The sequence below is a fragment of the Misgurnus anguillicaudatus genome, chromosome 3, assembly GCF_027580225.2.
Source record: "Misgurnus anguillicaudatus chromosome 3, ASM2758022v2, whole genome shotgun sequence".
Lineage (NCBI taxonomy): Eukaryota > Metazoa > Chordata > Actinopteri > Cypriniformes > Cobitidae > Misgurnus > Misgurnus anguillicaudatus.
Genome location: NC_073339.2, coordinates 16,197,501 through 16,224,646, shown reverse-complemented (window position 1 = coordinate 16,224,646; position 27,146 = coordinate 16,197,501). Strand labels below are relative to the sequence as shown.

The window sequence follows — 27,146 nt, the reverse complement described above, 5'->3', positions numbered from 1 at the left end:
AAATAATGCGTTTTCCTAAAACGTGCTCATGTTGACGTCACATGTTTGTAAAGTGTCCCTAAATTCCATCCGTACGTTTGCTTCAGGAAGTAGTGATTCACTGCAGCAGGACAGAAAAGCTTTTGGATAAACCCCAACATTTCATTTCATGTCGACATAAACTCGCGTTTCATAATGTTTATGAACAGTTTGAGTGATAAAAGGTCGTTAATTTCGTAGCTGTTTAAAAAGCACAGAAATGCTAGGACGTGTGCTAGCATGCGCTAACAACAAGTCAAGGCGCTATAGTGGAGTCTGGACCTGAACCTAAAATAACAACATGATTCAGTAACTCACTCAAATGAAACGGAATCGTATCCGCATCTCACCCGCACACCCGTTAATGTAACAGTTAACAGTTTGGTTCAAACGTGTAATACGAAACTGGATGTCACATTCGACACTGTTGTTTGAAGGAAAAGTAGCTAAGCCATCCATATACTCGTCATTATGTCCGATCTTACACATGCGTTTCAGTCACAACTGTCCGGGGTCATGGAGACTGTCTTTAAAGCAGCCATATTTGAGATCACCCGGCTGGTAGAGGAGAGTTTCATGAAGGAAATGTCCCGAAGTCGGGAACAGGTGGAGACTCTGAAGAAGAGACTGCAATGGAGCGAGTCAAGGTGGAGAACTCAAGAGTCAACATGTGCCAGCAGGTGTACAAAGTGTGGTAAAGCTAACGAGGAAGATAAAGAAACATCAACACCATTAGGTTTCTTCTTAACCTTTGACATATATAGTCTATATCTGAGATTTGTGATAGTGTCCTACTATAGGCAAAATGTATGTTAGCATGTGTAGGACTATTAGTGCACTTTGCATGCTTGGTAATCATTATAAAAAGAGCAATACATCACTGCAAATGGTTTTACTAGGCAAGCATGTTGACGGGCACTTAAAGGATTAGTTCACCAGATAATGAAAATTCTCTGATAATTTATTCACCCCATGCCATCCCAGATGTATATACTTCTCTATATTTATTTTTAAGAAATATCTAACTTTATATATTTATGACATTGCATACATACATTGCTTACATTAGACTTTAATATGGAGATGCCTCCCCCCTTGCAGCAATAACTTCCACTTTTCTTGGAAGGCTTTTATTTCTGTTGGAATTTTGTGCCCATTCCTTCAGTAGCACATTTATGGTCGGGCATCAGTGTTGGATACAATCTTCATTCCAGTTTATCCCAAAGGTGTTCGCTGGGGTTCCATTTATATATTTGGGGTGGCGTGAGGGTGAGTAAATTATGGGAGAAGTTTAATTTTTGGGTTAACTATTCCTTAAAGCACTATCATAGGACTGCTCAATCAGTGCCCTCACAGTTGCATTCACTTTTGACCACCACATGTAGAAAATGATCGTGGTCTCAAACAGGAGAGTGTTCGAGAAAGGAGCTGGGGAAGCTGTGAGTTGGAGACTGACACGCTTTTGGGAAAAGAAAGATCAGAAGACCGGACGAGCCCCAATCGCACAGCAGAGGTGGGTATCCTAATGAAGGAAGTGTGTCTGAATTTCATCTTTGCATATCATCTGTGTTTATGCCGCTTACTGTGTACTCCTGTGTTCTTTCAGCAGTCTGCAAATACAGAGGACAGGAAACTGGACTGCATACTAAAAGAGGAGGTTCTCTATAATACCACTGATAAAAAGGAGCTTCAGGATGGGTGGACACTGGATACTGAAGGTGTGGTTTATCACAGTTTAAAAAAACAGAGTAATCCTTAAACGTAAGACTTTTATTTATATATTTAATGGAATTAGAACAGGTCGATATTTTTATCACTTTTATCACCGTAATTTCTTGATGCTTTTAAAACAGCTTGAATGTAACTTTATACCTTTACTTCATTTCGTGTATGCAGACCTATGAATATGCAAATTAGTCCACACCTCTACTCATTGCACAGCTTGGTGTATACAAATGAATATGTGAATTTTTCCCTGCCTCCACCATTTCGCACCACCTGGAACAAAGATATATGTAAATAGATGCTGCATTCGGCAGTTTCAGACACATAGCTGCTAAGTCTGGTTTCACACAATGCCTACGTGAACAGCGCATTTGCAGCACGAATATTTTAGCACTGATGTGAAGAGCATTCACACCGCACGTGTGAGCATCACAGAAGTAGAGCTCAATGACTTTGCTGAAATCGTTTCAGTGCCGAGTATATGAGGCTGTTTACGCTTGTTATTACGATGCGTTTTCTCCTATCGGATCACAAGTGGACGAAGCTAAAGACAGATGTAAACGGTGTTCAAAGCCGGGGTATACCTTATTTACGCGTCCAGCTTGCGCGCACACACGTCCGTCCAGCTTTCCAAGTATACTCCCTGCGGCTACACGCGGATGGCCGCGTTCGACACTATACACAATACAAATTATTTCTTATTCAAATTATTACTTTACCAGGCCGTCAGGGCAGCACTGATTTGGCGACATTTACAGTACATTAAAACATTAGGATAGGTGAAGAAAAATAACCGATCCACCATTGCGCAAACAGTTTGGAACAAACAACAAGACAACAAAGAACAGAGAAAGAACGACAAAGAATCAAACATTATGGTAATGAACATGCTCCCCAGCTTTCTGTTCTTGGAAGAAGTAAAAATTAAAGAAGAAAAACATTAGTGTGTGTGCAAATTCTGTCTATTTTCTTTGTATAATTGTTTGTAGTGGAGTGTCCTGTCTAAATATTTTCACGCGCATGCGCTGTTGTACGCGGACTGTACGCGCGGACGACTGCGGACCCTCCTAATGACGAAAATGATGTCATGCAGACGGTGCGCATACGCGGACGTCGCACATACGCGGACGTCCCTAGTATACTTTCAGCTTCAATCTGGTGCGCACTAAACGGCCGCTCCGAAACCGCTCTAACTCTGGTGCGACCCATTTGTGGTGTGAATACTGCTCGACCTCCGGCCGAACCAAATATGGGAAGTTCTCCACATGTTTGCCAATTGCAGAGATTCACTGTCTCCTGGACGTTTGAGCTGATGATTTTATAAATGGGGCTGTAATTGATTCTGACTCCGATTCTGTGTTTCATGCGCAGCTTGTGCATGTACTATGGGTCTTTTATCAGTAGGAAGTCCTTATCATCATTATGAGTCCGAGTCGTTTATATAGTGCATTTAAAAATGAAACACTCGTCAAACACAGTCATTCAAAATATTCTTTATTATCATGAAAATACCTGCAACAATTTGAAGAACAGTGATATAAATATGCTTACATTTCCTGGAATAGCGTTTGTAATGGTACTTCTTCTGTGGCACAAATAGAGTTTCTGCAAGAGAGCGCCCTCTGGCTTTTGGATGTGGCGGTATTTCACCGTAATACATTAAAATGAATTCATTCAGAAAACGCGCATTTGCACGATTTATTGTCCCAGCCTTATTTTTAAATGCATAGCTGTCCTCCACACACACAAACAGTGACATTACGGGATATTTAGCAAACAGCTCCGTGAGAAGAGCTTTAGTAGATCAGTTGCACAATTTCGCGTTAAAACAAAAAACTTTGCAAAGACGTGCATGGTTTATCACCATATCTTGCTAGCTTCGCTCTTCGTGTCAGACTGGTTGTCATGGAAACAGTGGGGGGTGGTCATTTGGTAAGAGCTGTCAGACACCAATGACAGCGCTGACCGTTGTCACATGGTGTGCGCTGCATTGTTTCAAGTACCGTAAAAACGACATATGTGAACACGGAACGCACTAACTAAAAAATTATACAGTGTAATTTGATGCACTCCAAGGCCACACCACAGTGCGCACCAACATGTGTGAAAACACCCTAAGTCTGTTTCATGTTTAGCTACTAATCTTTTTTCACATTAAATATTATTTTTAAATTGCCAGCTGTAGTTCATTGTTCTATAAAGCATTTCCTTGTTCTTTTTAGTTGTCTGTACATCATGTGCAAATGACAGACTTTGTTGTGTCTAGCGTGGTTTCCGTTTTAAGACCACACACTTTACAAACACTGCTTTTACTGACATGCTAATATACTGTTATTTTGAGCTGGTCTGTTTTAAATTCTGGTAAAGGTCAGCCCAACATCGACTTTGTCTAATTGCTATTGTTTTTCTCGCTTGCTTTTTCAGTAGCCGAGACTTCTGATTTCTCAGCTCACAGTTACAGTGAGCAAGAACTTCAACAGATTCAGGAAGAATGGAGCACTGGGCTTGTTAAGTCTACTGATGATGGGCCTTATGCAGATATTACAGACGTTCAGGGGCTGGCATACCGAATGCGGTACAACACAGAGGAGCTGGCGGACTACAATAAACTGGACATGGGAGACCTGAATGTTCTTGGAGAAAGAACTGAAGAGACACTGGGCGCTGTTCAAAATGACCTTAATGTGGCTATAGAAGGTGAAAGACACTTTTCCAATAAGAGTAAGAAAAGAAATAGAGGCTCTTTTCCTGCACAGGTTAACCCAGAAACAGAAAGCATTGATAGACACATGCACTGTTTACTTATTAATGAAGAAGGCCACTTACAGGACATGAGTGCCCTCAGCGAAGTTCAGAATGGGGTTGCAGGACATGCTGATCATAGAGGACACTCAACACTTTATGGTGAAAATACAGCAAACGATGGGTCTGGTGGACTATATAAGGAACATGAATTTAACCATTCTCAAGATGATAGACAAATTTTTCAAGTCAGCGAGCCTTCTCTAAAAGACTACCCGCTCTCCCAAAGAGTCGGTTCAACCGATGCATACAACTGTAACCAGTGCGGTAAGAAATTCACTCAGGCCTGCAATTTAAAGGTTCACCAGCGTGTCCACCAACGGGACGGTCTCCACTTGTGCAGCCACTGTGGGAAAGGTTACTCGTCGTTCAGTGACCTGCAGAGGCACCGATGCAGTCAGACTGGAGAGAAGCCTTACATCTGCACGCTTTGTGGAAACCGATTTAGCAGACTGTGGAATCTCAAGCTGCACAGGCGCATTCACACGCAGGAGAAACCACACCAGTGTACTGTGTGCAATAAGAGCTTTACCCGGGCAGATATCTTAAAAGTCCATCAACGCACCCATACAGGAGAAAGACCGTACTGCTGTGGTATTTGTGGACTCAGCTTCAAACGCCTGGACCACCTTAGGTCACATCAGCGCAAACATAGTGCTGACCTAAACAGTCAGTGATAAAATAACACAGACTGGATTGTAATAAGTTTATACTGGCACTTTTATTAATTATCCATCCTTGTTGACAGAGACTGAAAACGGGTTTTTCTCACGAAGCATAACACTGGTTATGTAAAAGACGCTGCAGTATGCAATTGTTCTGTAATGTCTGTCTGTTGATCTTTGCTGAAAATGTTGGAAGCCATGTTTTTTACCGCCACGCATTTGATTGGCTATTTATCTTAGATGTTTTTAAAAGAGTATCTTGTGTCTTACATAATGGCTTGCCTGCCAATTTAACCCGTTAACTGGCGCTGTCTCGTGTCCACCCATCCTGAGTTTACTTCAATATTTTTAATGTAAATGTTAATCTATCATGACAAACTATATATTGTTGGAAAGGTCTAAGAATGTAGTTTTCATATTTCAAAACCTTTTAGCAGTAATAATAATGCAGTAACTGTAATATATTCATTTGTGACAAAAATATGCAGCAAACCAACGCAAACCTCAGTTTTTTGTATTAAGAATAATACTAAATTGCATTTTTTATTTATGACAAATAAATGTAAACTGCTATAAAAACAAAAATGATATTTTCACCTCCAGACAATTTTGTAAAAAATGTTAAAGTATCTTCTTTAAAACAAGACCAAAATTACGCTTCTAGACAAAAAAATGCCAGTGTTATATTAATTTGAAGGTGTACTTCACCCCCCCAATCAAAAAGGGCTGCACCAGTTAAAGGGTTAATATTGCCTATTTTCTGCATAACAGAGTTACCATGCAATGTTCTCTTAAATATTTTTCATCTGTTATGTACCCGTTGACTTTCTCCGCAGGTTGGGTAATGTAAAATAAACATGAAAAATAATTTCCATGTCGCTAAATGTATATATTTATTTTGCCATTTCAGGCAAAACCATACCATTTTACTTGATACACATTTAAAGTCGGCATGAAACGGAAGTAGCGATTGTCTTATTTCCCCTGTCGTGGCGTATATACGAGTGAAACGGCTTCTAAAAAGAGAAAGAAATGTAAGGCGGGAATTGATTTCGTCCATCGTGAATTGATTGGATTGTTTAAAGTTGTGTCTTGTTTATGGTTGGGTATTGGCAAGGGCCTCAAGATACACGTGTCGTGATACAATGTATCACAATACGATAAAATACGTTGCATGTAGCGATACATTGCAATACTTTTTCTTTTTTTTAACAAAAATGTAAAAAAGCTGAATTTTTTCTTTTTTTCTTTTTTTGTAAGGCCAAAGTGCTTCCACACGTCGGCTTTGAAAGCTGCAGGTTTTTTTTATTTTCTGCCATTTTCTCCCTCCCGCTAACTTCTGAGACATTGGCCAAATGACCGTATATGACAGACAACTGGCCAGCAACAACTACAGCAGCGGCAGAGGGATTTGATGTTTTTTTTTTTTTTTAAATACAGCTAGCAGAGATTGAAATATCGATACACTATCATGGAAAAATTTATTACAATAGTTAGCTGTATCTATATTTTTGAAAAGCCCTAGTCATGTTTCTATTTGCTGCGACATTTATACGTGCCCCACCCTTGCACCATTTATGGTGACTGGAAGTAAAGAGATATTATTTCATTATTTCTTAAATTAAAGATTATAAGGGCACATAAATAAATAAAAAATATGTAAGGAATAATTCACGACGGGCCGTTGAATTATAAGAAAATAATGCACAGCCAGGGTGGTAATGCGGCACGAAGCAGATAAATAATTCAAAGGACCGGAGTCAATTATTCTGCTTATACCACGGCTACCACAAACATTGCTCTAGTGCATATTTTTAAAGGGGACGTATCATGATAATTTGACTTTTTCCATGTTTAAGTGCTATAATTGGGTCCCCAGTGCTTTTATCAAGCTAGAAAATTTGTAAAAGAACAACCCAGTACCTTAGTAGTGGTAAACCATTCTCTGCAAACATGTGAAAAAAGAGTAATTGAAATGTGGCTCCTCTTGTGATGTCAATATGGGATAAAACCACCCCTTAATCTGCACTATCCAACCACAGCGCTGCCATTTAGTGCAGAGATCATCTAATTTGCATGTTAAAGGACACACCCAAAACGGCACATTTTTGCTCACACCTACAAAGTGGCAATTTTAACATGCTATAATAAATTATCTATATGGTATTTTGAGCAAAAATTACATATGCACTCTGGGGACACCAAAGTTTTGTTTGACATCTTAAAAAAAAGTTGTGTGGAATATCCCTTTGTGTGCGGTTTACCGAAAAATAATCTACACCCATGGGACGTTTTTCAGCCAATCAGAAAACATTCAACAAACCCCTGGTATAAAATAAAAAAATAAATCTCACAAATAAGTAATTTATAAATTTCCCACAATATTCCATAACAAAAAAATTAAAGTTTAATTTCAATTTCATTGTTACTAACATAGTTGTTTGTTTAGATCCTCCAATTGTTTATATTTATTTCAGTTTTTTTATTTACCATATTAAAATGATAAAATATACAACTTGCATTTGCCAGATGTTTTTGTGTTGCTAAGAATCGAAACCACAAGCTTTGGGCTTCTAACATTGTGCTACAGAAAATACATTGCCCGAAAATGCACACAGGAATACACAAATTATGCAAAGACTTTTAAGAAGTAAAGAGGAGTGTTGTTTTGAGCAAAAACTGAGGAAAACTTGATTTTGGGTTTCCGCGCTGTCCATCAAGGCCACCGTACAACTCCGTGACGTCATCCAAAACAACATTATTGCCCGTCTGCTGCTACGCTCCGTCGTGACATGATGCATTAGTGAAACATCGTCAAAATAAAATTTCGTTTTCTGCAGTCGTCCGCACACAGTTAAACCGCACACGATAAATTATTTTATCGCGTTTAGAAAGCATTTATTTCTGCTCGCGATTCATTTTTTAAACGTATGTAATGAGCTAGATGCTAACACTTTATTATCCTGCAGGTCTTTATGATAAAATTTTGATTACCTGCTCATAAAGTGTGCGTTTGCACTTTTTTCAGTGTATACCTGTTGGAAAAGATTGCAAATTTGAGTAGCACTGAAACCGAAAACATTTCTATAGATATCGCACGTGACCAACAGTGATCATTCACGCGATGATGGCTGTCAGTTGTTTCTTTATGCAATGAATGAGTTGCAGTAAATTTGCGTTTTGTGAGGAAGCTCGAGCAATTCAGGTACAGGAATGACGGACACGCTCGTCCTCTCGTTCCAGACCCAGCTGTCTGCGGTCATGGAAACCGTTCTCAAGACAACCATGTACGAAATCACGAGGTTAGTGGAGGAGAGCTTTTTGGATCAAGTGGATCGGGGCAAACGAGAGGCGGAGGTGTTGAGACGAAGACTGATCTTGTCAGAAACCAAACTGAGGGAGCGTGAGAGGTTTAAAAGGGTGAGGTGTGTGGACTGTGGTAGAGCAGCAATCTCCAAGAGAAGACTGCTGAACAGAGGCCCTGAAACACAGAGCAGTAAGTGTAACGAAATACTTATAGCAGTTTAAATAACTTCAAATGCATAACATGATGTGCAGTCTATACTAAATCTCTTTTTTGTTTGAAGGTTTGGAACAACCCCTTGTTTTAAAGCAGGAGAATTTATCTGAAAGTGGCTGGAGATGTAGTGCCAAAGAAAGCACAGTGCCGAACCAAGAGACGTCATCAGCGGTTCCGAAATCTAAACAAAATGTGTGTGTAATACACTTTTACAACTATTAAACTGCCATTAAAAGTATTTTGACGCTTAAAGGATTAGTCCCCTTTCATGAAAAAATCCTGATAATTTACTCACCCCCATGTCATCCAAGATGTTTATGTCTTTCTTCAAGATCTTGTTCACACTGTCAGTCCAAATCCGATTTTGGTGCATATTTGACCTGTCCAAAGTAGGTACATTTACATGCAACCAAATAATCTGTTTGTAATTGTATTGATGGCTCAATCATATAAAAACCTTCATGTAAACACCTTAATCAATATGATGGTCAGCTGAGGACTATAGGATGCAAATTTGGATCGTATTGAAGGTGGTGGTGTACTGTGATCCAATCAGCAGGAGAATAGTACGCATGTAAACGTGTGACTCGTAGGATTTTCTCAATCGGATGCAAAAATACATTGTGCACATGCGCAGAACATTTGTGCTTAAGTTCACGTCTTAAAATTACCTCTTAAATCACATGATTCTTTTCACAAAAACACGCAATAGCAAGGCAATGGCATCACGCATTATTAAGGTAACGTTAATGGGGTCTCGTGCTGTATTTTGCAGCGTTTATGTGTACTTTTAAAATATTAGGCTACTTAAAGCAATAAATTAGCGTTGTGCTATTTAAAATAACTGTTTTGACTTTCATCCAGAGATAAAAGCATGAACTTGACAAGAGATGCTGAGCGTAGCGTTGACAAGCCCTCTGCATTGTTTTGAGTTTAGATTTGGGCTACTCTTTAAACTTCCAAATTTCCACCAGTTGTTTTTTTTCTGTGGGTTACAGATTAAATGATTTTGTTGATTAGTTATTGATATTTGGGCTGTGGACAGTCATTGGGATGCTTTTGGGCTAGTTTTGAATGTCCATTCAGATGGTTTTGATACGCAAATCTGGCAACCCTGGCTGTTCGCTTTGGATTCTATAGAATGTACATGTAAACGAACATTTAAATCGGATTGCAATGTTTAGGGTGCATTTAAACTTTAACTTTTGTAAGTGTCGTAACTTTCAATTGTATTAAATTCAGTCGGATTGACAAAATTTTGTGCATGTAAACATAGCCATTGTGTATCACAACTGTTCATATCCGATCTGTGCATTCGATTCTGCCAATTCTGGATAATCTGCACTGTTTCAATGGCAATAACGTTGTGATGGCACGACAATCTTTCTCGACGTCTGACGTGTTTATGTTTTACGTGACACGAAAGCATGACGTTACCGAAAAGCTACACAAATGCGGTCAGACTGAAACGGATTTCCAGAAATGTGAGCCTGAACCGGATTTGAAAAAAAATGGATTTCATGCAGTTTTTGGCCGTTCACATGTTCTAAATGTTGATTGGATTCCAATAAGATATGCATCAAAATTGGATTTGGACTGACAGTGTGAACAAGGTCGAAATGATCCCAAATGATCGTCAATTTCGCCAAGAAAAATAATATATATTTTTAAACCACAACTTCTCGTCTTGCACAAGCTATGTGGTGTGCCAGCGCGACCTTACTTTTTATGTAATGAAGTCAAAAGGTTTTGTGTTACAAATGTGAAACGCACACTTGCGGACCATTATAAACAACAAAATGACCCAAAGACATTAATTTGTATCATTCCACATACAACAATGTCAGAACGATCCTCCCGCACCCGCCCATCATCCGCTGATCGGGCGATGCAGGCGCTGCTGATGACAGCTGCAAGACGAGAAGTTGTGGTTTAAAAGTACATATTTTTTCTTGGTGAAAATGACAATCATTTCATTAGATAAGACCTTTATGACTCGGTTGGGATTGTTTAGAGCCCTTTGAAGCTGCGGTTGTAACTGCTATTTTAAACTGCATTGAACTGTAAACTGTTGAGGTCCCATAAAGTCTATTAAATTGAAAAAAATCCTGGAATGTTTTCCTCAAAAGTTAATTTTTTCTCAACTAAACAAAGACATAAACAACTTGGATGACATGGGGGTGAGTAAATCATCAGGATTTGTTTTATGAAAGTGGAGTAATCCTTTAAGTTAAGATAGAACATTGTGTTAGCAGCGCAAAATGTTTTTTAATTTCACTTTTTCAATTTCATGAAACACCTATACTGACATTGATAATAAATATGCATGTATTTGAATGTATTGCCGCTTTGTATTAAAGGCATCTACCTAATGCATAAATAAGCTTTTTGGGAGGTCACCTGTAGATTGCTAAAATGTAAAAAGTTTTTTATTTCAACAAAATACATTTTGTGTGGTTTTTCATTTACATTCACATTCTATCCATGACAGGATGGGCTAAACGTTGGAGGAGAAGTGAAGGAGGAGATCACAGAGGTTAGAGACACACAAGCCTGTCTAGTAATACGCTCTCAAATACACAATCAGAAAAATCCTTCAAACAGTGTGGAAGAGAGCAATGGACTCCAGAATACAGATTCGGACTGTAAATCCCTTAAGGACAAAACATGCGGGGGCACATTGTCTTGTACTGAGAGGCTTGCCGATGAGGATGAGATGACACACAGAAACCAGCCAAAATGGTTTGATTCTAAACCAGATCCTGAAACACGCACATCTGTTTCTCAGCCAGACCCAGTCAGAATTTCACCATCTTCAGAGTGTCAGGGTTCAAGACTGCCCATTAAACAGGAAGTTGTTGTGATGCTTCCACCAGACTGGGAGGAGATGGAGGAGAGGATTCCTCCTCAAATGGCTAAAAAAGCACAGTTGGAGGTTCAGCATGGAGCTCAAGCAGAGAAGCAAGTACCGTGTTCTGGGCCTCCTGTCAAGGTTCAGTCTCTTGCACCACAACCCGTCCGACATCTGCATCCATCCAGCCAGCCATGCAGATCCCCACTTAGGAAGAACACAAAAATCATTCCACATCCTAATGTAGTAGTGCCAGATCAAGGCCCCATTCCAGTCTCTAAAGACCTTCCTACACCGAAACTATCTCATGTCCATCAATACCCTGAAGGAGCCGGTACAGGTGAAAGAAGTTTCAACACCATAAACCCAGGAAGAAGTGGCCCACAGGTGGTCAGTATAAGAATTCAAGGGGACACGCGGTACAATTCGGCGAGGACGATGCACAATTGCAGCCAATGTGGAAAAGGCTTCTCTCACCTGTGTCACCTCAGAGCTCACCAGCAGATCCACACAGGAGAGAGGCAGTTTTGTTGTACAATTTGCGGTAGGAGCTTCACAAAACTGAGCAACTTAAAAGCACACCGCAGGGTCCACACGGGAGAACGACCCTACATCTGTACAGACTGTGGGAAAAGGTTTACCCAGAAATGTAACCTGAAAAGACATCAGAGAATTCACTCTGATTTTACAAACTCCAATATATGACAAGCAGTGGAAGTATAATAGAGGTAGAATCAAAGAGGTGTGCTCATCATCTGTCATCTGCGTTCTTACTATCATGTGAACTTTTTGGAAGTGTGCTAAATTTAAAGCCGATTTTCTTTTGCATTGCTACATAAGTGACTGGATTACTCAGGGGTAAATAGGTACTATCATATATATGAAGTGAAAGTTTTTGATGAACGTATAACGGAGAGCATTCGGTTAATATCATTGTCTTGTCGGAGGTGGTGTTTAGCGGCTTGTGCAGCTGATCCCTGTCGCCAGTTTACCGCTTTTCCTTCCTTTCACCACTTTTGATAGGTACTGACCACTGCAGACCAGGAACATATCACAAGAGCTGCAGTTTTGGAGATGCTCTGACTCAGTCGTCTAGCCATCACAATTTGGCCCTTGTCAAAGTCGCTTAGATCCTAACACATTTTTCCTGCTTCTAACACTTTTATTTATATAGCACCTTTAGGGGCGGTTCACATTTCGCGTCTAAATCTGCGACGAAAGCGCGACCATCTGTTGAAATGTTTTTAACTCGATACGGTGCGGACGCGCCTGGATAAAACAATATGAGCGCGCATACCGCATGCCTACTTTTGAAATAACAAACTTGAGTGTGCAAACAATGTAAAATGTTTCTGCTGCCCAAGGTGCTTCACAATAACACAATACAAAGCAAGCAGTCATACAAGAATTGGTTAGTATGTACAACATAACCATAAAACCATATAAAAATCAAGACCAAGATTTAACAATTAACAAGGATTAACAAATTAAAAAAATATGAATAGGCCTGAGAAAAGAGATTACTTATTTTCAGAGATGACTTAAATAAAATGGGGAGAAGGAAAACCTAATTGACCCAGGTAACAAATTCCACATCTAAGGGGCAAACACAGAGAAGGCTCTATCACCTTTAGATTTCAAGCGAGACAATGGAATGGCTAATAATTTGTCAGAGGATGATCTGAGGGTTCTTTGAATAGAATATGGACAAATAAGGTCTCAGATATAAACTGGAGCCAGACCATGCAAGGCCTTAAATACAAAAACTAAAACCTTCAATCAATCTAAAACCGTAATCAATCTTTAGGTCGCCAAAAGATAGAAAAAATAGTAAAACTCCTAAGCTGGAAAAAAATAGCTCTAACAGAGTTTATTTGCTTGTCAAATTTTAACACAACACATAGGTGCGAATATTTGTTTGCACAGGACCTAAACTGGGAGTCAGACCATGTTCCAAATGGGGGGCCCCAAATAGAATTACTTCCGTTTTTTTCCCCGTTTAGCTGAAGAAAGTTTTCACCCATCCAACCACCTATCCTTTTGGTGTCATTTATGCAGATAAAGATTTTGATCCAGGTTTTATTGACATATGCAACTGGATATCATCCACATAAATGTGATGTTGAACCTTATGAAATTCAAAGATGTAACGTAGGGAAGATATATAAGGAAATAAAATTGGGCCTAAAACGGAGCCCTGTGGCACCCCACACGTAACAGATGCGGGCAATGAATTAAACTGCGTTAGAAGCAGAAAAAATGTGCAAGCGTAAGGATCTGAGCGACTTACTGGCTGCTTTTCTTCATTATCAAGTACATATATATATTTTTTGTTTTTTATTAAGAGAATTTTATATCTATTACCCTTATTTTTGTATACAAAATAATTTAAAACATTTAAGTAACCTAAACAGTTGCCCACTGGTGTATCTATAATTTAGCTTTGTTTTTGTTCCTTTCATAACAATTAAGCTACATTCCTTACAAATTTTTATTACTATACTGCATAAATCACACGTGACACATCTCAATTAAATACCATATAAATTCGATTTTTTTGTTTCTTATTTAGACATGTAGTATTCACTTTTTAGATGCACACATTCAATTGTGACAGCATTACGGGTTTTAAACTTGTTTACAGAATGGGTTAAGCTGTGTTACAAAAAGGATGTTTTGACGTAATGAACTTTTGTTTATATTCTGTTGCGTGTACATCAATGCCTTATGGTTGAATATTGAAATGCTAAAGTATGTGGAAAAGGCGTCTAAACAAAGCAGGAGTTACCCATAAAGACATCTGCTATATGTAATAATGGCATGTTGACTAAATGCCACACATTGTATTACGTTACATGCTCAAACATTATGTGTTTCATTAATGCATGCAGATTAAATATTGGTGATTGGGTTAAACCATAACAGTCATAGGCTCTGAGAATGTAATTAAAATATTTTCATTTTTTGTGAAAATTATAATTACATTTTAAATGCTCCAAATATTTAAAATGCAGAAAGTCCTCCAAATTAATGTGCTGTTGTGTGTTTGGTTTCTGTCATATTGTGTGATGTTGAGGTACAAAATTAAATGTTTCTGAAACTATTTGATATATTAACTTTTATACTGATGTTATGTGTTCTTATTTGGTCATCTATTATCATTCCTGTTATTGGAGAATAATAACATTTTTCATTTCTTCATTTCATTATTTTACTATTGCAAAGCAGCTTTACAGGAAATACTTTTTAAAGCAAACAATTGAAACATAAAAGCAGTGTAGGAATGGATGAAAATGTAAAAAAACTGGAAAACTATAAGATACATATAATACATATTGCTATTTTTTTATTTGTCTGTGGCCACCTACCACAAATAAAACTACTGGAGAAAATAGATGTTTTATTGCTAAAATTATAGTAATATTAAAAAGGCAATCAGTATTGTCTTTTAACATGGCACAAATTTGTAATATCTATACAATAAAAGCTTTTTGATTCAAGGCGTTAGAAAAAAAAACTTGCAAAAATTATGTTTTTTTACTACATGGCTACTTTTAAACCATGATTACTACAAAACATTACTACAGTGGTGATTAATATGCAAATAATAATAATAATTTGGTAAGGAAATGGCATTTTGTTTGTCAAAAACAATGGAACAACCAACAAGATAATCATAAAAAATAATTTTAGTCAATGTATGCATTATTTTATGAGCTTTTTCTATACATTTTGTATGTTAGATTAAAACCCATACACCAGATATGCAGAATTTGTCAAATAAAGACCTTAACCAAGTTGTGTTTTCTCCATTTTGCACCACGCTCCTAATATTTTGATGCTTTAATCCTGAAGGGGAATAAAAACAACTGTTGGCCACTACTGTACGATTCACTTATTATCGAAATATGTCCGCCACACCACTGGGGGCGCTACGAGAAAACATGATCAAGATTTCGTGTATCCGATTTACACGACACTGTCAACTATCATAAACAACAACATATATGTCCAAATAATTCAGCCCTGGGAAATCTTCTCTTTCGGGATCGTTTTAATAAGGTATTTATCGTCTGAATAGTCATGGTGTCGTGTCATTGCAGTGCTTATTTACTGTAAACGAAAGGCCCGGATACAGAGTCACTAGCGAACTTGCAGTCTAACGTTACTGTCAACCGAGTAAATGATTTCATATACATATAAACAGACATGTTTTTAATGATGTGCATGTACGCTTGCGATATTAATCACATTGTATGTTGCATCTTGCACGTGGATCAAAGACAACAACAAAACAAAACGCCCACTTAGTGAAAGGATCGTGTGCACTAAAATGGTTATTACTAGTGTACCAACAAAACGTTCGTATTATTTAAAACACCGTTTTTTGCAACGCAAAAGTGTAGGTTCGATTCCCATTGAACTTAACTGATAATTCAAACTGTATAAGTTGAAGTTGCTTCGTTTAAAGAGTGTATGCCAGATGTGAAACATTATAGCATGTACATATACCTTTACATGAACATTGCTTTGTTATTGTGTAATTACATCACAGTAATGTCTATATATGCTTTTTGCAGGGTGATTGTTTTCCTTTCGACTTATAATTCTTGGGAATCTACACTCCATTCCTCGATAACTGGTGTCCTCAAGGTGCCAGGACGATGTCAGAAACCCTGTTCCTCACATTCCAATCCCAACTCTCTGTTGTCATGGAGACCATCCTCAAATCAGCCATGTTCGAAATAACCAGGCTGGTGGAGGACAGCTTCCTGGAGGAAGTGGGTCATCGTAAACAGGAAGTGGAACTTTTGAGACGCAGGCTGCAGTTGTCCGAAAGTAAAGTGAGACAGAAGGAATGGGAACAAGCAAGGAAAATACAGTGCCCAGACTGTGGATGTGGCCGATTGGGCGACTCGAGTGACAAAGAGGAGAGCCAGACGGCAGAGATGGTTCATGGTAAGAACACCCCTATCGAATCAAAAGCAAATGATAGTTGTGTATTTTCTTATTCACTGAAAAATATCAAATTGACTTTGGTGCCTTAATAATTTTGTTACCCGTCTTTTGGTGCATCTTTTGTTTAGGCCCAAGCCTGAGAGATCAGTCAATCAATGAGCCTTCATTGACCCAAACTATGTGGAGTACAAGGCAACAACTGGAGTCTAACGTGCACACAACAACACACTTACATTGCAAAGAAAAACATGATGCACAAAAGCAGACTGCTAAAGATATCACCGCACCTATTTCCAACGCACAAATTCCCCAGGATGTTCTGCAAAGACTTCTGGGTAATGCCGAAGTTCACAGCGAGTCCATGAGTGACAGGGTGAGAGAGTTAAACCAATCTGAAAAGGACTTTACGCTTGACAAGGAAATAAGCTCAAATCACTCACGACTGTTACGAAGTCCTTTATCTCAGGATGGCCAGGAAAATTTGGAACCATCCTCACCGAACAAAGTCAAATCGGAGACAGAGCCGGATCTTCTCCCTGTCAAAGAAGAAGAAGAGATGGTTCCGGTGTGGGAAAGCGTCAACAGAGATGACGGTTGCCTTGGAGAAATGTCTGATCCGAGTCACGGAGAGCTCAGAGGATCTTGTGATCAGGAGGAGATACAGGTAGAAAGCTTTCCAGATCTAAACTCTCTCGACATGCCTGATGCCACCTCATATTTCACACCTTATTCAGTGAACACATTGGTACAACAAAGTATTAGGGCACAACATAGTAATATATGCACAACAGAGCTGGGGCTGTCCAGGTCAAATTTTTTTGTCCAACAAGAAAACGGACAGATTTATACAGGGCAGGACGGTTCTGAAACTTCCGCCCTCTATTCTCATGATGTTGTTTGTCCGGGCGAGAAAATAATCAGCCATGCACAGTACCCCAAGCATTTCTCCCAGGACAAACACAGGATCCATGCAGAAAGATCCCACCATTGCACCCAATGTGGGAGAACTTTTGTGAAAGCATGTGACCTCAGGGCCCACATGCTGATCCACAAAGGCAAGAGACCTTTGAGCTGTCCCCAGTGCGATCAGACATTTGCGTACAACTTTGAGCTGAAAGTTCACCAGCAGCAACACTCGGGCGAGAGACCTCATGTCTGTCCACACTGTGGCAAGGCCTTCGCCCGGCTAAGCAACTTCAAGCAGCACCAGAACATCCACACGCGGGAGAAACTCTTCAGCTGTACTCAGTGCGGGATGAGGTTCAATCGGGCCACCAACCTGCGAGTTCACATCAGACGACACAGCCATGCAGGGAAGACTTACAGTTGCCCTCAGTGTGGAAAGAGCTTTCTGGGTCCCAGGCAAATGAAGACTCATTTACTGAAAATCCACGGAAGAGGAGGGAAATAAATCCATCTGTTTTACAACCATTTATATTTTAACTGATCCCGAATTAGTCTGTTTACATTTAAATGATCTGCTTTGTTTGGGTATATAAAAAATTCCCCAGTCAGCATGCTTGGTCTTGGTCTTTGAATGAAGGACACTCCATTTTGGTATCTGTGCTCAATGCAGGGACATTACTACATGTTCATGCTGAATGATCTCTAGATCAACCAGACTGGAATCAGACGATCAAAAAAGACAAAACGTACTTGCAAGCTAAAATAAAAGACCACTGTCCCAACTTAACAACTCTTTTATAATCATTTACACATTAAAGACACAAACCATATCTGGACAAATTCGTATACTGTAAATCTTTGCATTAGGTATGCATAACGATTAAAGTTTTTGTTTACATCATATGTGTGTGTATAATTTTAAGAAAAAAAATATATATATATATTAAGTATTTATATATAATATACATTATATAAATATACAAATGTATGTAAAATTTTATACATGCATGTGTGTGCATTTATCTGTACAAAGTTATTATACACAGTTCACACACATATATGATGTAAACAAAAACTTTCATTCTGCTATACATAAATCGCGATTAATCGTTATGCATCCCTACTTTAAAATAATACTTCTGTAATACAGGAAAATAAGTAAACACTCTATAAAGTTACGTTGCTTTATAAATCATAGACTGCCTTATAAACACATACTGCCCAAGTGAATGGATGACCTGTGGTTTTGCTGGATATAAAGCACAATAACGTTTACACTTCTCAAATGACTTCAATGTTTGTAATCTACGTGGAGTACAAGATATAGATTTGTCCAGAACTAGGCCTTAGTTAATAGGACATTTAAATCGTTTGTGCAAACACCCCTTACAAAAAACAATACTGGTGTATGTTAAGATATGTCAGTGCAAGAAGTTTTTAAATTAGGCAGGTCAAACATGCATTGTAGTCTAAGACTAGGATAAGCCCTGTCTAAGAAACTGCCCCATAGTCTTTAGTCACAATAAAAAAAAATTTGTAATAAATTTTTTTTTCAAATGATTTATCTATGAGGTGCATTATTTTGTAAAAATTCATGTGACCTCATAATCTTTAATCAAAAATGCAAATGTCCTCCACAAAACAATCTCTCTGTTCCTCCGGTCAGAAGCTATGGCACGAGGGCCGAGCCCCTGAAAAAGATCGAAGCAATTAGCAACATGACCCAACTTCTATTAATCCATCATTTCTCGATGGACGAATTCAAGTCCCCCCCACCCCCACCATTTTTCTCTTTTCTAAATCCGTTTCATTCAGCTATACATCATGACAAGGAAAATAAGACAATCGCTACTTCCATTTCATTGAGATTTTAAGCGTATAGATTTTTGATAGTCAGACTAGAAAATTATTAATTGTCATATACACTCACGCTTGTCAAGCATTGTTTTTTGGGGGGTAGGATAAGTATGAAAGCAGCGATGACTTCTTTTTCGAGGGCGCACGCTGCGAAGTTCGTCATAACATGTATGTAGCCCGTCATGTGTGTGGTTCGTAATTTCAAAATATGTGTTCGCCGTGTCGGGTTAACCTATGTGTGCATTATGTGTCTTGTATAGGTAGGTGCCTGCTGCAGACGCGTCTAAAGGGTTTATGATAAAAGAGACTCACGCATTTGCCAGATACTCACATAATCTTATGCGTTATCAAAGTTTACTATTAAGGGAGCGTCTTTCGTGTATTTTGTGAACATGAGCGTCTCTTTCATCATAAACGGTTTTGACGCTTGTGCAGCAGGCGCTTGTTTTGTCAGGACACGTGATGCACATAGGTTCACATGACGCAACGAAAACATATTTTGAAAAAACGAGCAACACACATGACACTTCGAACACATATTTTAAATTTGCCCCCCTTGGATGAGCAGACACGAGCTGCCACTGTTAGGGCACATAATTTAAAAAACATAATGAACCACAGAGTTAAGTCATTTATAAAAAAAAAATATTTTATAAAAAATTAAGTTTTCAATTTCGTGGTGACTTTAATGGGCTTTAAATCCAGAAAATAAAAGGCCACCCATTTTAAATTGTATGTGTCTATAAAGCAGTTTTGGCCTCCTGAATATGGCAGCAACAATAGCCCATGATTCAGTAGCCATCTATGTACAGTATGTCTATGGTTCAAATTTGCAAAGACTTTAGCAGTTCCCTGGTATTTCAATACACCTGGTTTGAATTGATTAGTTATCATGAATTGTCTTGTTTTTGTATTATCAATGTAAAATAGTGTAATATTATTGATATATTTTCTAAAGTAAAGATGCAATAAAAGAGCACATAGTCTTTTTTGTCTATACAGTATATGTTTGTAAATTAATGGTTCATAAGGAAACTGTCTTTAACCCATTTCAATTATTATTTATTTATTTTTTAATATAGAGTTTTACCGAAGGCTACTCTAACCGTTACCTAAATTGACATTTGGCTCTGTTCACAAAGTTCATGGTGATTTGTTGAAAAAGTAAATGATCCATCAGTTTAATAAGTTTTAAAGACTGCAGCCAGACACAATACACTCTAAGAAAGGATGTGTTCATTTTTTACACATTGTTTTGTGTTATTGTAACATTATTTGTCATTTTATGTTGATTTTGTGTTAATGTAAATAAAAGGGACAACACGAGATGTGTTAAAACAACACTAAATTTGTTCCAATAATAATAACACATTTTGTGTCTAGTTAAGGACAACATATTTAATGTATTGTCCTTAATTAGACACAAAATGTGTTGTTTTAACACAACCGTTGTAAGATTCCAAGTCAGCATCTCACATTAACAAGGTGTCATTTTAATCAATTTTCATTATGAAACTGCTTCACATCATTCCTAACGGGACATCGAACAAAAAGCACCATTCCAAATGGCAATTTTTTCACTTTAGTCAATGTCCGACAGTGCATGTTGACTCTTAAGCCATTTCCTTAAGATTCTTATGTTCTTTACTGACTCAAATTATTATCTAAATAAAGATTATTATTAGATGGATTTGTTTGCTTTGTCTTCTGAAAGACTTTAATTGAAATGTTTTAGTTAGATCATAAACTGTATTTTAGACAGTAGATGAATTTTAAGGTTAAACGCATGCAAGAACACAAACTTTAATCAGAATTTAAATATATTTAAAAAGTGCACATATTAATATTGCATGTGAATCATAAATTGAGCATTGCATTGGTTCAGTTAAAATGTATTTATATTACACTAAGTCAATTCTCAGCGTGCATCTTTCAAAATGCATCTTTTCTTTATGTGCATAATATAATAAAAGTTAATAAATGCTTATGAAATATGAATTTAAACCTGTTTTATTGTGTATTTTGTAGATTGGCCAGAGGGTTGCAGAATACTCCTCCCAAGAACAAGGAAATTTGCAGTCCATAAACAGACAGAGAACATTCAGTGTAAGCAATTATGCAAAATGCATGTGCATTCATTTGAGGCTTTTTAACAGTCAGTAGTTTCCCAGTTTTACTGGTTTCTTGTTTCTCCAACAGGTAGTGGCCAGGGAGATCCTGATGCAGTTTCAAGTGTGGCAGAGGGCGTGCTATAGCAGGAACATTGAGTGGGCTCCAATTACCGCAAAGGTTTAATCCACTCTATTATTTAATTTGATGAGCTATATCGTTTTATTAACATGAGTTTATATGATCTAATGTGCTTGATGATAAAGAAATGTTTCTAAAGAGTATAATGCCCTGTCCTTGCCCAGATCATTTCTGCACTGCCACAGTTGTATGGAAGAGAGACAGAGGTGATCGTACGATGTACTAAGATGCTACACAACCGAAGGGATTACCTTCGAAGAAGAGCAAAGGTATTGTTTCATTTAACAAGCATATTACTTCTTTAATCATAAATTCAGCATATTTATGACCCATAATAATTGTATTTGCATGTAAGCCTTCACGATTAGAAATCTACTTTTCACATGCACCTATTAAAGGAGGAGTGATGCTACAACTGTCTGTAACATATGGGCTGTGCGGGCAAACTCAGCAGGGAGTTGAGTCCCTGAAGTTGTTAGCACCCAACTGACTGATACCATCTATTCATTGTCTTGTAAATATGTAAATGGATCCGGTTTCACAGACAAGGCTTAGCTAGAGTCAGGACTAGGTCTTAGTTAAATTAAGTTGTTTAAGCATCTTTTATAAATATGCCAAGACTTTACTGGTGTGTATCTAAAGTCAAATCAATGGCACAGGGATATGTAAAGACCGGTCAGTGCAAGTTATCTCCAGTTAAGATGTGTTTTAGTCTAGGTCTGGCTTTAATCCTTGTCTGTGAAACCAGGGGTTGTTAAGTTATATTGAAAATATAAATAATGCAAATCAATGTTCTGAAGTGTTTTTTTCTGCTTTAGGAAACTGCTGCAGAGAAAAATCTTTTACCTGTGGGCCAGAGATATCTTGTACAAAGAGGTGATGTTCAAAATGTAAACTTGTAAATAAAATGTAAATTATCTGTGACATCATGTTTTTGGTGTGGCTGTTTGTCTTTATTCCTTTAATGTATAAACTAAAAGTATCTCACTTCAAGAAAGAACGGGTTGTAAAGAACAGGGATTGAAATAATGTCAGTTTAGGAATAGGAATTTGGCTGATTATAGTTACTTACATTTGTGCATATAACAAGGAACACTGATGTGCAAATAATAGGCATTGAAAATTTCTGACTTCACAATAAATGCATTAAAATATTTGCATAAAAATGAACAAGTAAAAATGACAATTAATAAACATGTACAAGTAGGGACAGAAATGACATTATACAGATTAGAAAAAATGACTTAAAGGTGCAGTGTGTAAATTTTAGCGGCATCTAGTGGTGAGGTTGCGAATTGCAACCAACGGCTTAGTTCACTGCTCACCCCTCGCTTTTGAAACACATAGAGAAGCTAAGGTAGCCGCCACCGGACAACCATGTCATCGCTGGAGACAACTTTTTTCCGTTAAGGGCGTCTGTGAAAAAATGGCGGCACAAAATGGCAACTTCCATGTAAGGGGACCCTCAGGGTATGTAGATAAAAAGCTCTCGTTCTAAGGTAATAAATATAACGGTTTATTATGAAAGGTCTTTATACACCCCCGATAATATCGTTTTGTATATTATTTTGCATTTCTGTCAAGAGATCCTTCTAAAAATCACACACTGCACCTTTAATTTTTTTTATTGATATAATAAAAAGTACATCTTCAAGTAGGGGATAACAACAAGCATATATCAAAATACAATGATGATATGATACATTTTTAACCTCTGTCTCCCAGTTGTATGCACATGTAAAAAAGGGGGGGAAACAATAACAGTACATGAGGAAAAGGCAAGGAAAATATACATAATTAGAAGGAAAAAGATGTATAAATGTCACAGAGGGATGGAATATTTTTGGATATATTTTAGGGATAATAAGTAATTTTTGCACTAATTTAATATGTATATGGTATTTACCCAACATAAAAATAATGTTTAGTATCAAGCACATCTTTTTAGAAAAGCCATCCACATCCAAGTTGACTACAACACAAAGGATAGGACAAAATGCAAACAACAACAACAATACAGAGGAAACATTTTCCCTTCTTTGATTAATTAAATATTATTCTAAAATGTGGTGGGCGATATAAAGAAAGATTGAGTAAATAACGCTAAACTTTCGCGTGAAAACAGTATCTGGTCAATGCGGGCATTTTGTTGTGAAAGCGGTATGGAATTGTGTGACACTGATCCGTGTTTCCAGTCGGTCCGTTATGCGGTTGCGCTGCATTTTCCCAAGCGTCCTGAGAAAAAAGAGACCTCCAGAGTGATTGCGGCAAACAAACAAATCATTGTTTTTTCAAAGGTAAGATGACCTCGTTTTAAGCATTTCTTTGAGTATATGCAGGGGGTGCCTTTTATTACTTGGTAATTTGCGACTGTTTCCAGACTTTGCACAAAGGCGCCATCAAATAACGTTTCCCGTTCAACACTATTGATAAAGTGAACAACTAAACGCGCAAACTTGCGCGTGTTTGATACCGCGTGATCTTTATGTTACTTGGAAGCAAATCGCTAGAGATATTAAAAACGAGCCAACTTTATTTGTGTCTACCTCAAGTTAATCAGTTAGCTTACTTGCTTGAGCAGGCATGAACGTTTAACCTTATGAAATGCTCCTGTCTACGACATTATAACAATTAAATCCCTAGGCTTTAATATGAACCCTATGGACTGACGTAAACATGATCGATTAACTGTTACGTTTTTCTTTTTTAATGCTGTCCCGTTTTATTTTTTGCTTGTCCTCCAAATATTTTCACTGCCTTGTGCCTTTCTTTAATTTCTAACAACATATTTTGTTGTATCTTTTTATTTATTTTCGCTTATCTTTGTTTCCTTGAAAAGTTAGCATACGTTTTACAACCATGCAAGGATTTACATTAATGTATAGCTCTTCAAAAACAGTTGATTCAGTTTAAACCAGACATTTAGTGTCTTTTAAATCAGAATTTACAATAGTAATTAAAAAAAACAAAAACTGTGTAACAAATGTGCTGTGTATGATCAACAGACAAGAAAGTTTGGCAATGCACATTTGTCCCTACAGCCTAGATCTAATATATATGAAATTTTAACATGTCTCCTTTATCTAAAGGTAAAGAGATGTCATTTATACCTTCAACTTCGCTCCGTGTAGTTGCACAATAGCAAGGCTGTCGAAGAGGAAGTCTGTTTTGCCTACTTTATAAGAAACCTCCCACCAACCAAACACAATGGAAGTGGATGATCCCCTGTCTGCAAAGTTTAGGACTCTGGTTGAAGGACTCATGATGACAACAACCTCCGAGATAGTGAAAATCTTCAGCAAATTCCTGACAGAGACCAGAATGGAGATCACCCGGAGCTGGAAGGAAATTGACCAGCTCAAGCAGCAGTTAGAGGAATGTGAGCTTCAGAAGACGGAGGCCATCGAAAGGGCTCAGATGTTGGCTGAACTGAAAAGAGAAGATGATGAGGTGGAAGTTTCACATTTGGTTTCTCAGCCCGGTGCACAAAACGCGAACACTGTCGCACCACAGGCTTGGGTGAGTGATCATATGTTCTTCTGGTTTTCACATTTCATAGTTATAGTGCATCTCACAAGTTACATGTTCATGAAACAATCAGAAGCAGCTGAATAGTTTGAGACTTGGTCATCTTTGAAGACATGCCAAGATTCAACCAAACTTTAACTGAAGGGGATTGCAGTCTTGATGCATCTTTGAATTCATAATTTTGCTGATTTGAATAGTAATAATCTCCATCTTGCATATGTTTCAGGAATATGAAGAAAGAGCGGAGTGTTCGTCTTTGGAAAACAGACGTGCCAGTCTGGAAAATGCTTGTGCCGGTGGACCAGAGGCAGGCAAGTCAATAAACCACAACAAAGGACCATACAGATTTCAGAACTAGTCTGATGCAGAAAGTAATAGGGACATGCATGTGTGTCATTTTTTCATTTTGATTAATCCATAGGTCTGAAAAACCAGTGCTCGATTAATTGGGGGCCGGGCAATCAAAGGGGCGGGTTATGATTTTTATTTTTATTAAAAACTCTCAAATAAAACTTAATTTTGAAGAAACTATGACAGAAATATTAACACATAATAGATAATTAATAAATTAAAGGATTAGTCAATTTTCCTAAAAAAAATCCAGATAATTCACTCACCACCATGTCATCCAAAATGTCGATGTCTTTCTTTGTTCATTCCAGAAAAAATTATGTTTTTTTGAGGAAAAAATTCCAGGATTTTTCTCATTTTAATGGACCCCAACACTTAACAGTTTTAATGCAGTTTAAAATTGCAGTTTCAAACGGTCCCAAACGAGGCATAAGGGTCTTATCTAGCGAAAAGATTGAAAAAAAGCACTTTTAAACCACAACTTTTTGTCTTCCTCCAGTCCTGTGACCTCACATAATTGCGTAATGACGTGGAAAGGTCACGTGTTACATACATAAAAATGCACATTTGCGGACCATTTTAAACAATAAACTGACACAAACACATTAATTAGTATCGTTCGACATAAAACAATGTCGGAACAGTCCTCTTTCTCCACACTTGTAAACACTGGGGGTTAGTTTCGCATACGTCATCGTGACCTCTTGACGTATTGCGTGAGGTCGCGCTGGCACGTCACAGGAATGGAGAAAGAAGAGAAGTTTTGGTTTAAAAGTGCATAGTTTTTATTTTTCTTGTCAAAAATGACTAATCCTTTAAGGGGCAGTTTCCTGATTAATTCAAGACTAGGCCTTAGTTATATTTGGACATTTAAGTAGTTTTTTACAAAAAACAACACTGGTGTGCATCTTTAATAAACACAAGCTGAAGTACTTTCTATATATGACGCACTCTTAATATTAAGCCTTGATTAAATACATAAATTTATTATACAACGTGCATCTATCTGCACAAATGCAAGACTTAAACTAAGTTATGTACTGGACAGAAAGTTTACCTCACGTTGTGGATGTGCACCATAACAGCATGCTGTAACACATGTCCAGTCAAAGCACAAGCTTCATAACATGAAGCAGCTTTACGTTTTTTGCTATCATTTAAGCGATTAGCTGTGTCATCCTCTCACCTGTTCTCACGGATCTCCGCATTTTTCCGTGGCCCTGCTACGGACTGTCTTTTTCCGTGGCATTCTCACGGATTGGTTACTCAACTGCTTTTTCCTATTTTCAAACCATTTTCGCGTTGGTTTAGGGTTAGATTTGGTGTTTGCGTTAGTATGTCACTTTAACTATTGGTTTGTACAATTTTTTTCTGATGTATTCTTTTATATTTTCTAAACTTTAAACAATTGTCGCCTGGCGTTGGGGTTAGAGTTGGGTTTGGGTAGGGTTGTCATTTCATGTAAATCTAACCCTAAACCGAAGCGAAAATGTTAAGAAAATAGGACAAAACAGTTGAGTAACCAATCTGTGAGAATGCCACGGGAAAAAGGCGGAGATCCGTGAGAATGCCACGGAAAAATTAGCACAAAATTCCGTGACTATGCCACGGAAATTCGTGAGATCAGGTTGCTCAGTTATGTTCGTATCGCTCTCTGATATCTCTTGACATTTGATGTTTAAATATGCGGGTTAACTCATTGAACTTGTGACGG

At 37.8% G+C, this 27,146-nt stretch overlaps 4 protein-coding genes and 1 long non-coding RNA gene across 11 annotated transcripts in view; 4 read left to right on the top strand and 1 right to left on the bottom strand.

Annotated features, from left to right (window-relative positions):
- The window catches only part of LOC129444278 (uncharacterized), a 321,920-nt gene that overhangs the window by 61,446 nt on the left and 233,328 nt on the right, over positions 1 to 27,146 (bottom strand). The window lies entirely within an intron of this gene.
- On the top strand, positions 72 to 6,082 carry LOC129444274 (uncharacterized). 5 transcript variants are annotated; one of them, XM_055204832.2, is made up of 4 exons: positions 72 to 754; positions 1,404 to 1,531; positions 1,628 to 1,736; positions 4,171 to 6,082. In XM_055204832.2, the coding sequence occupies exons 1-4, from the start codon at positions 490 to 492 to the stop codon at positions 5,220 to 5,222; spliced, it is 1,554 nt and encodes a 517-aa protein (XP_055060807.2). In that variant the 5' UTR covers positions 72 to 489; the 3' UTR covers positions 5,223 to 6,082. The 5 variants fall into 5 exon arrangements, with proteins under 5 accessions (XP_055060807.2, XP_055060805.2, XP_055060806.2 ...); XM_055204830.2 differs by having other exon boundaries at positions 73 to 754; positions 4,168 to 6,082; XM_055204831.2 differs by having other exon boundaries at positions 73 to 754; positions 1,625 to 1,736.
- LOC129444272 (uncharacterized) lies at positions 7,922 to 13,992 on the top strand. Its single transcript, XM_055204825.2, has 3 exons — positions 7,922 to 8,706; positions 8,798 to 8,922; positions 11,222 to 13,992. Exons 1-3 carry the CDS (start codon positions 8,424 to 8,426, stop codon positions 12,284 to 12,286), a joined length of 1,473 nt encoding a protein of 490 aa, XP_055060800.2. The 5' UTR covers positions 7,922 to 8,423; the 3' UTR covers positions 12,287 to 13,992.
- Positions 15,487 to 27,146, top strand: part of LOC129444270 (uncharacterized) — an 18,995-nt gene continuing 7,335 nt past the window's right edge. The window contains exons 1-7 of one of the 3 annotated variants that reach the window (XM_055204823.2): positions 15,487 to 15,643; positions 16,162 to 16,540; positions 16,669 to 17,204; positions 21,332 to 21,409; positions 21,503 to 21,592; positions 21,718 to 21,822; positions 22,372 to 22,429. In XM_055204823.2, the coding sequence (XP_055060798.2) occupies positions 16,246 to 16,540; positions 16,669 to 17,204; positions 21,332 to 21,409; positions 21,503 to 21,592; positions 21,718 to 21,822; positions 22,372 to 22,429 (1,162 nt within the window). In that variant the 5' untranslated portion in view covers positions 15,487 to 15,643; positions 16,162 to 16,245. Of the gene's footprint in view, positions 15,644 to 15,729; positions 15,984 to 16,161; positions 16,541 to 16,668; positions 18,058 to 21,331; positions 21,410 to 21,502; positions 21,593 to 21,717; positions 21,823 to 22,371; positions 22,430 to 27,146 lie in introns of those variants that run through there. The other 2 variants (XM_055204821.2, XM_055204822.2) reach the window with 2 other exon arrangements.
- The window catches only part of LOC129444271 (uncharacterized), a 9,654-nt gene continuing 6,164 nt past the window's right edge, over positions 23,657 to 27,146 (top strand). The window contains exons 1-3 of the mRNA XM_055204824.2: positions 23,657 to 23,850; positions 24,643 to 25,072; positions 25,308 to 25,392. Of these exons, the coding sequence (XP_055060799.2) occupies positions 24,761 to 25,072; positions 25,308 to 25,392 (397 nt within the window). The 5' untranslated portion in view covers positions 23,657 to 23,850; positions 24,643 to 24,760. The remainder of the gene's footprint in view (positions 23,851 to 24,642; positions 25,073 to 25,307; positions 25,393 to 27,146) is intronic.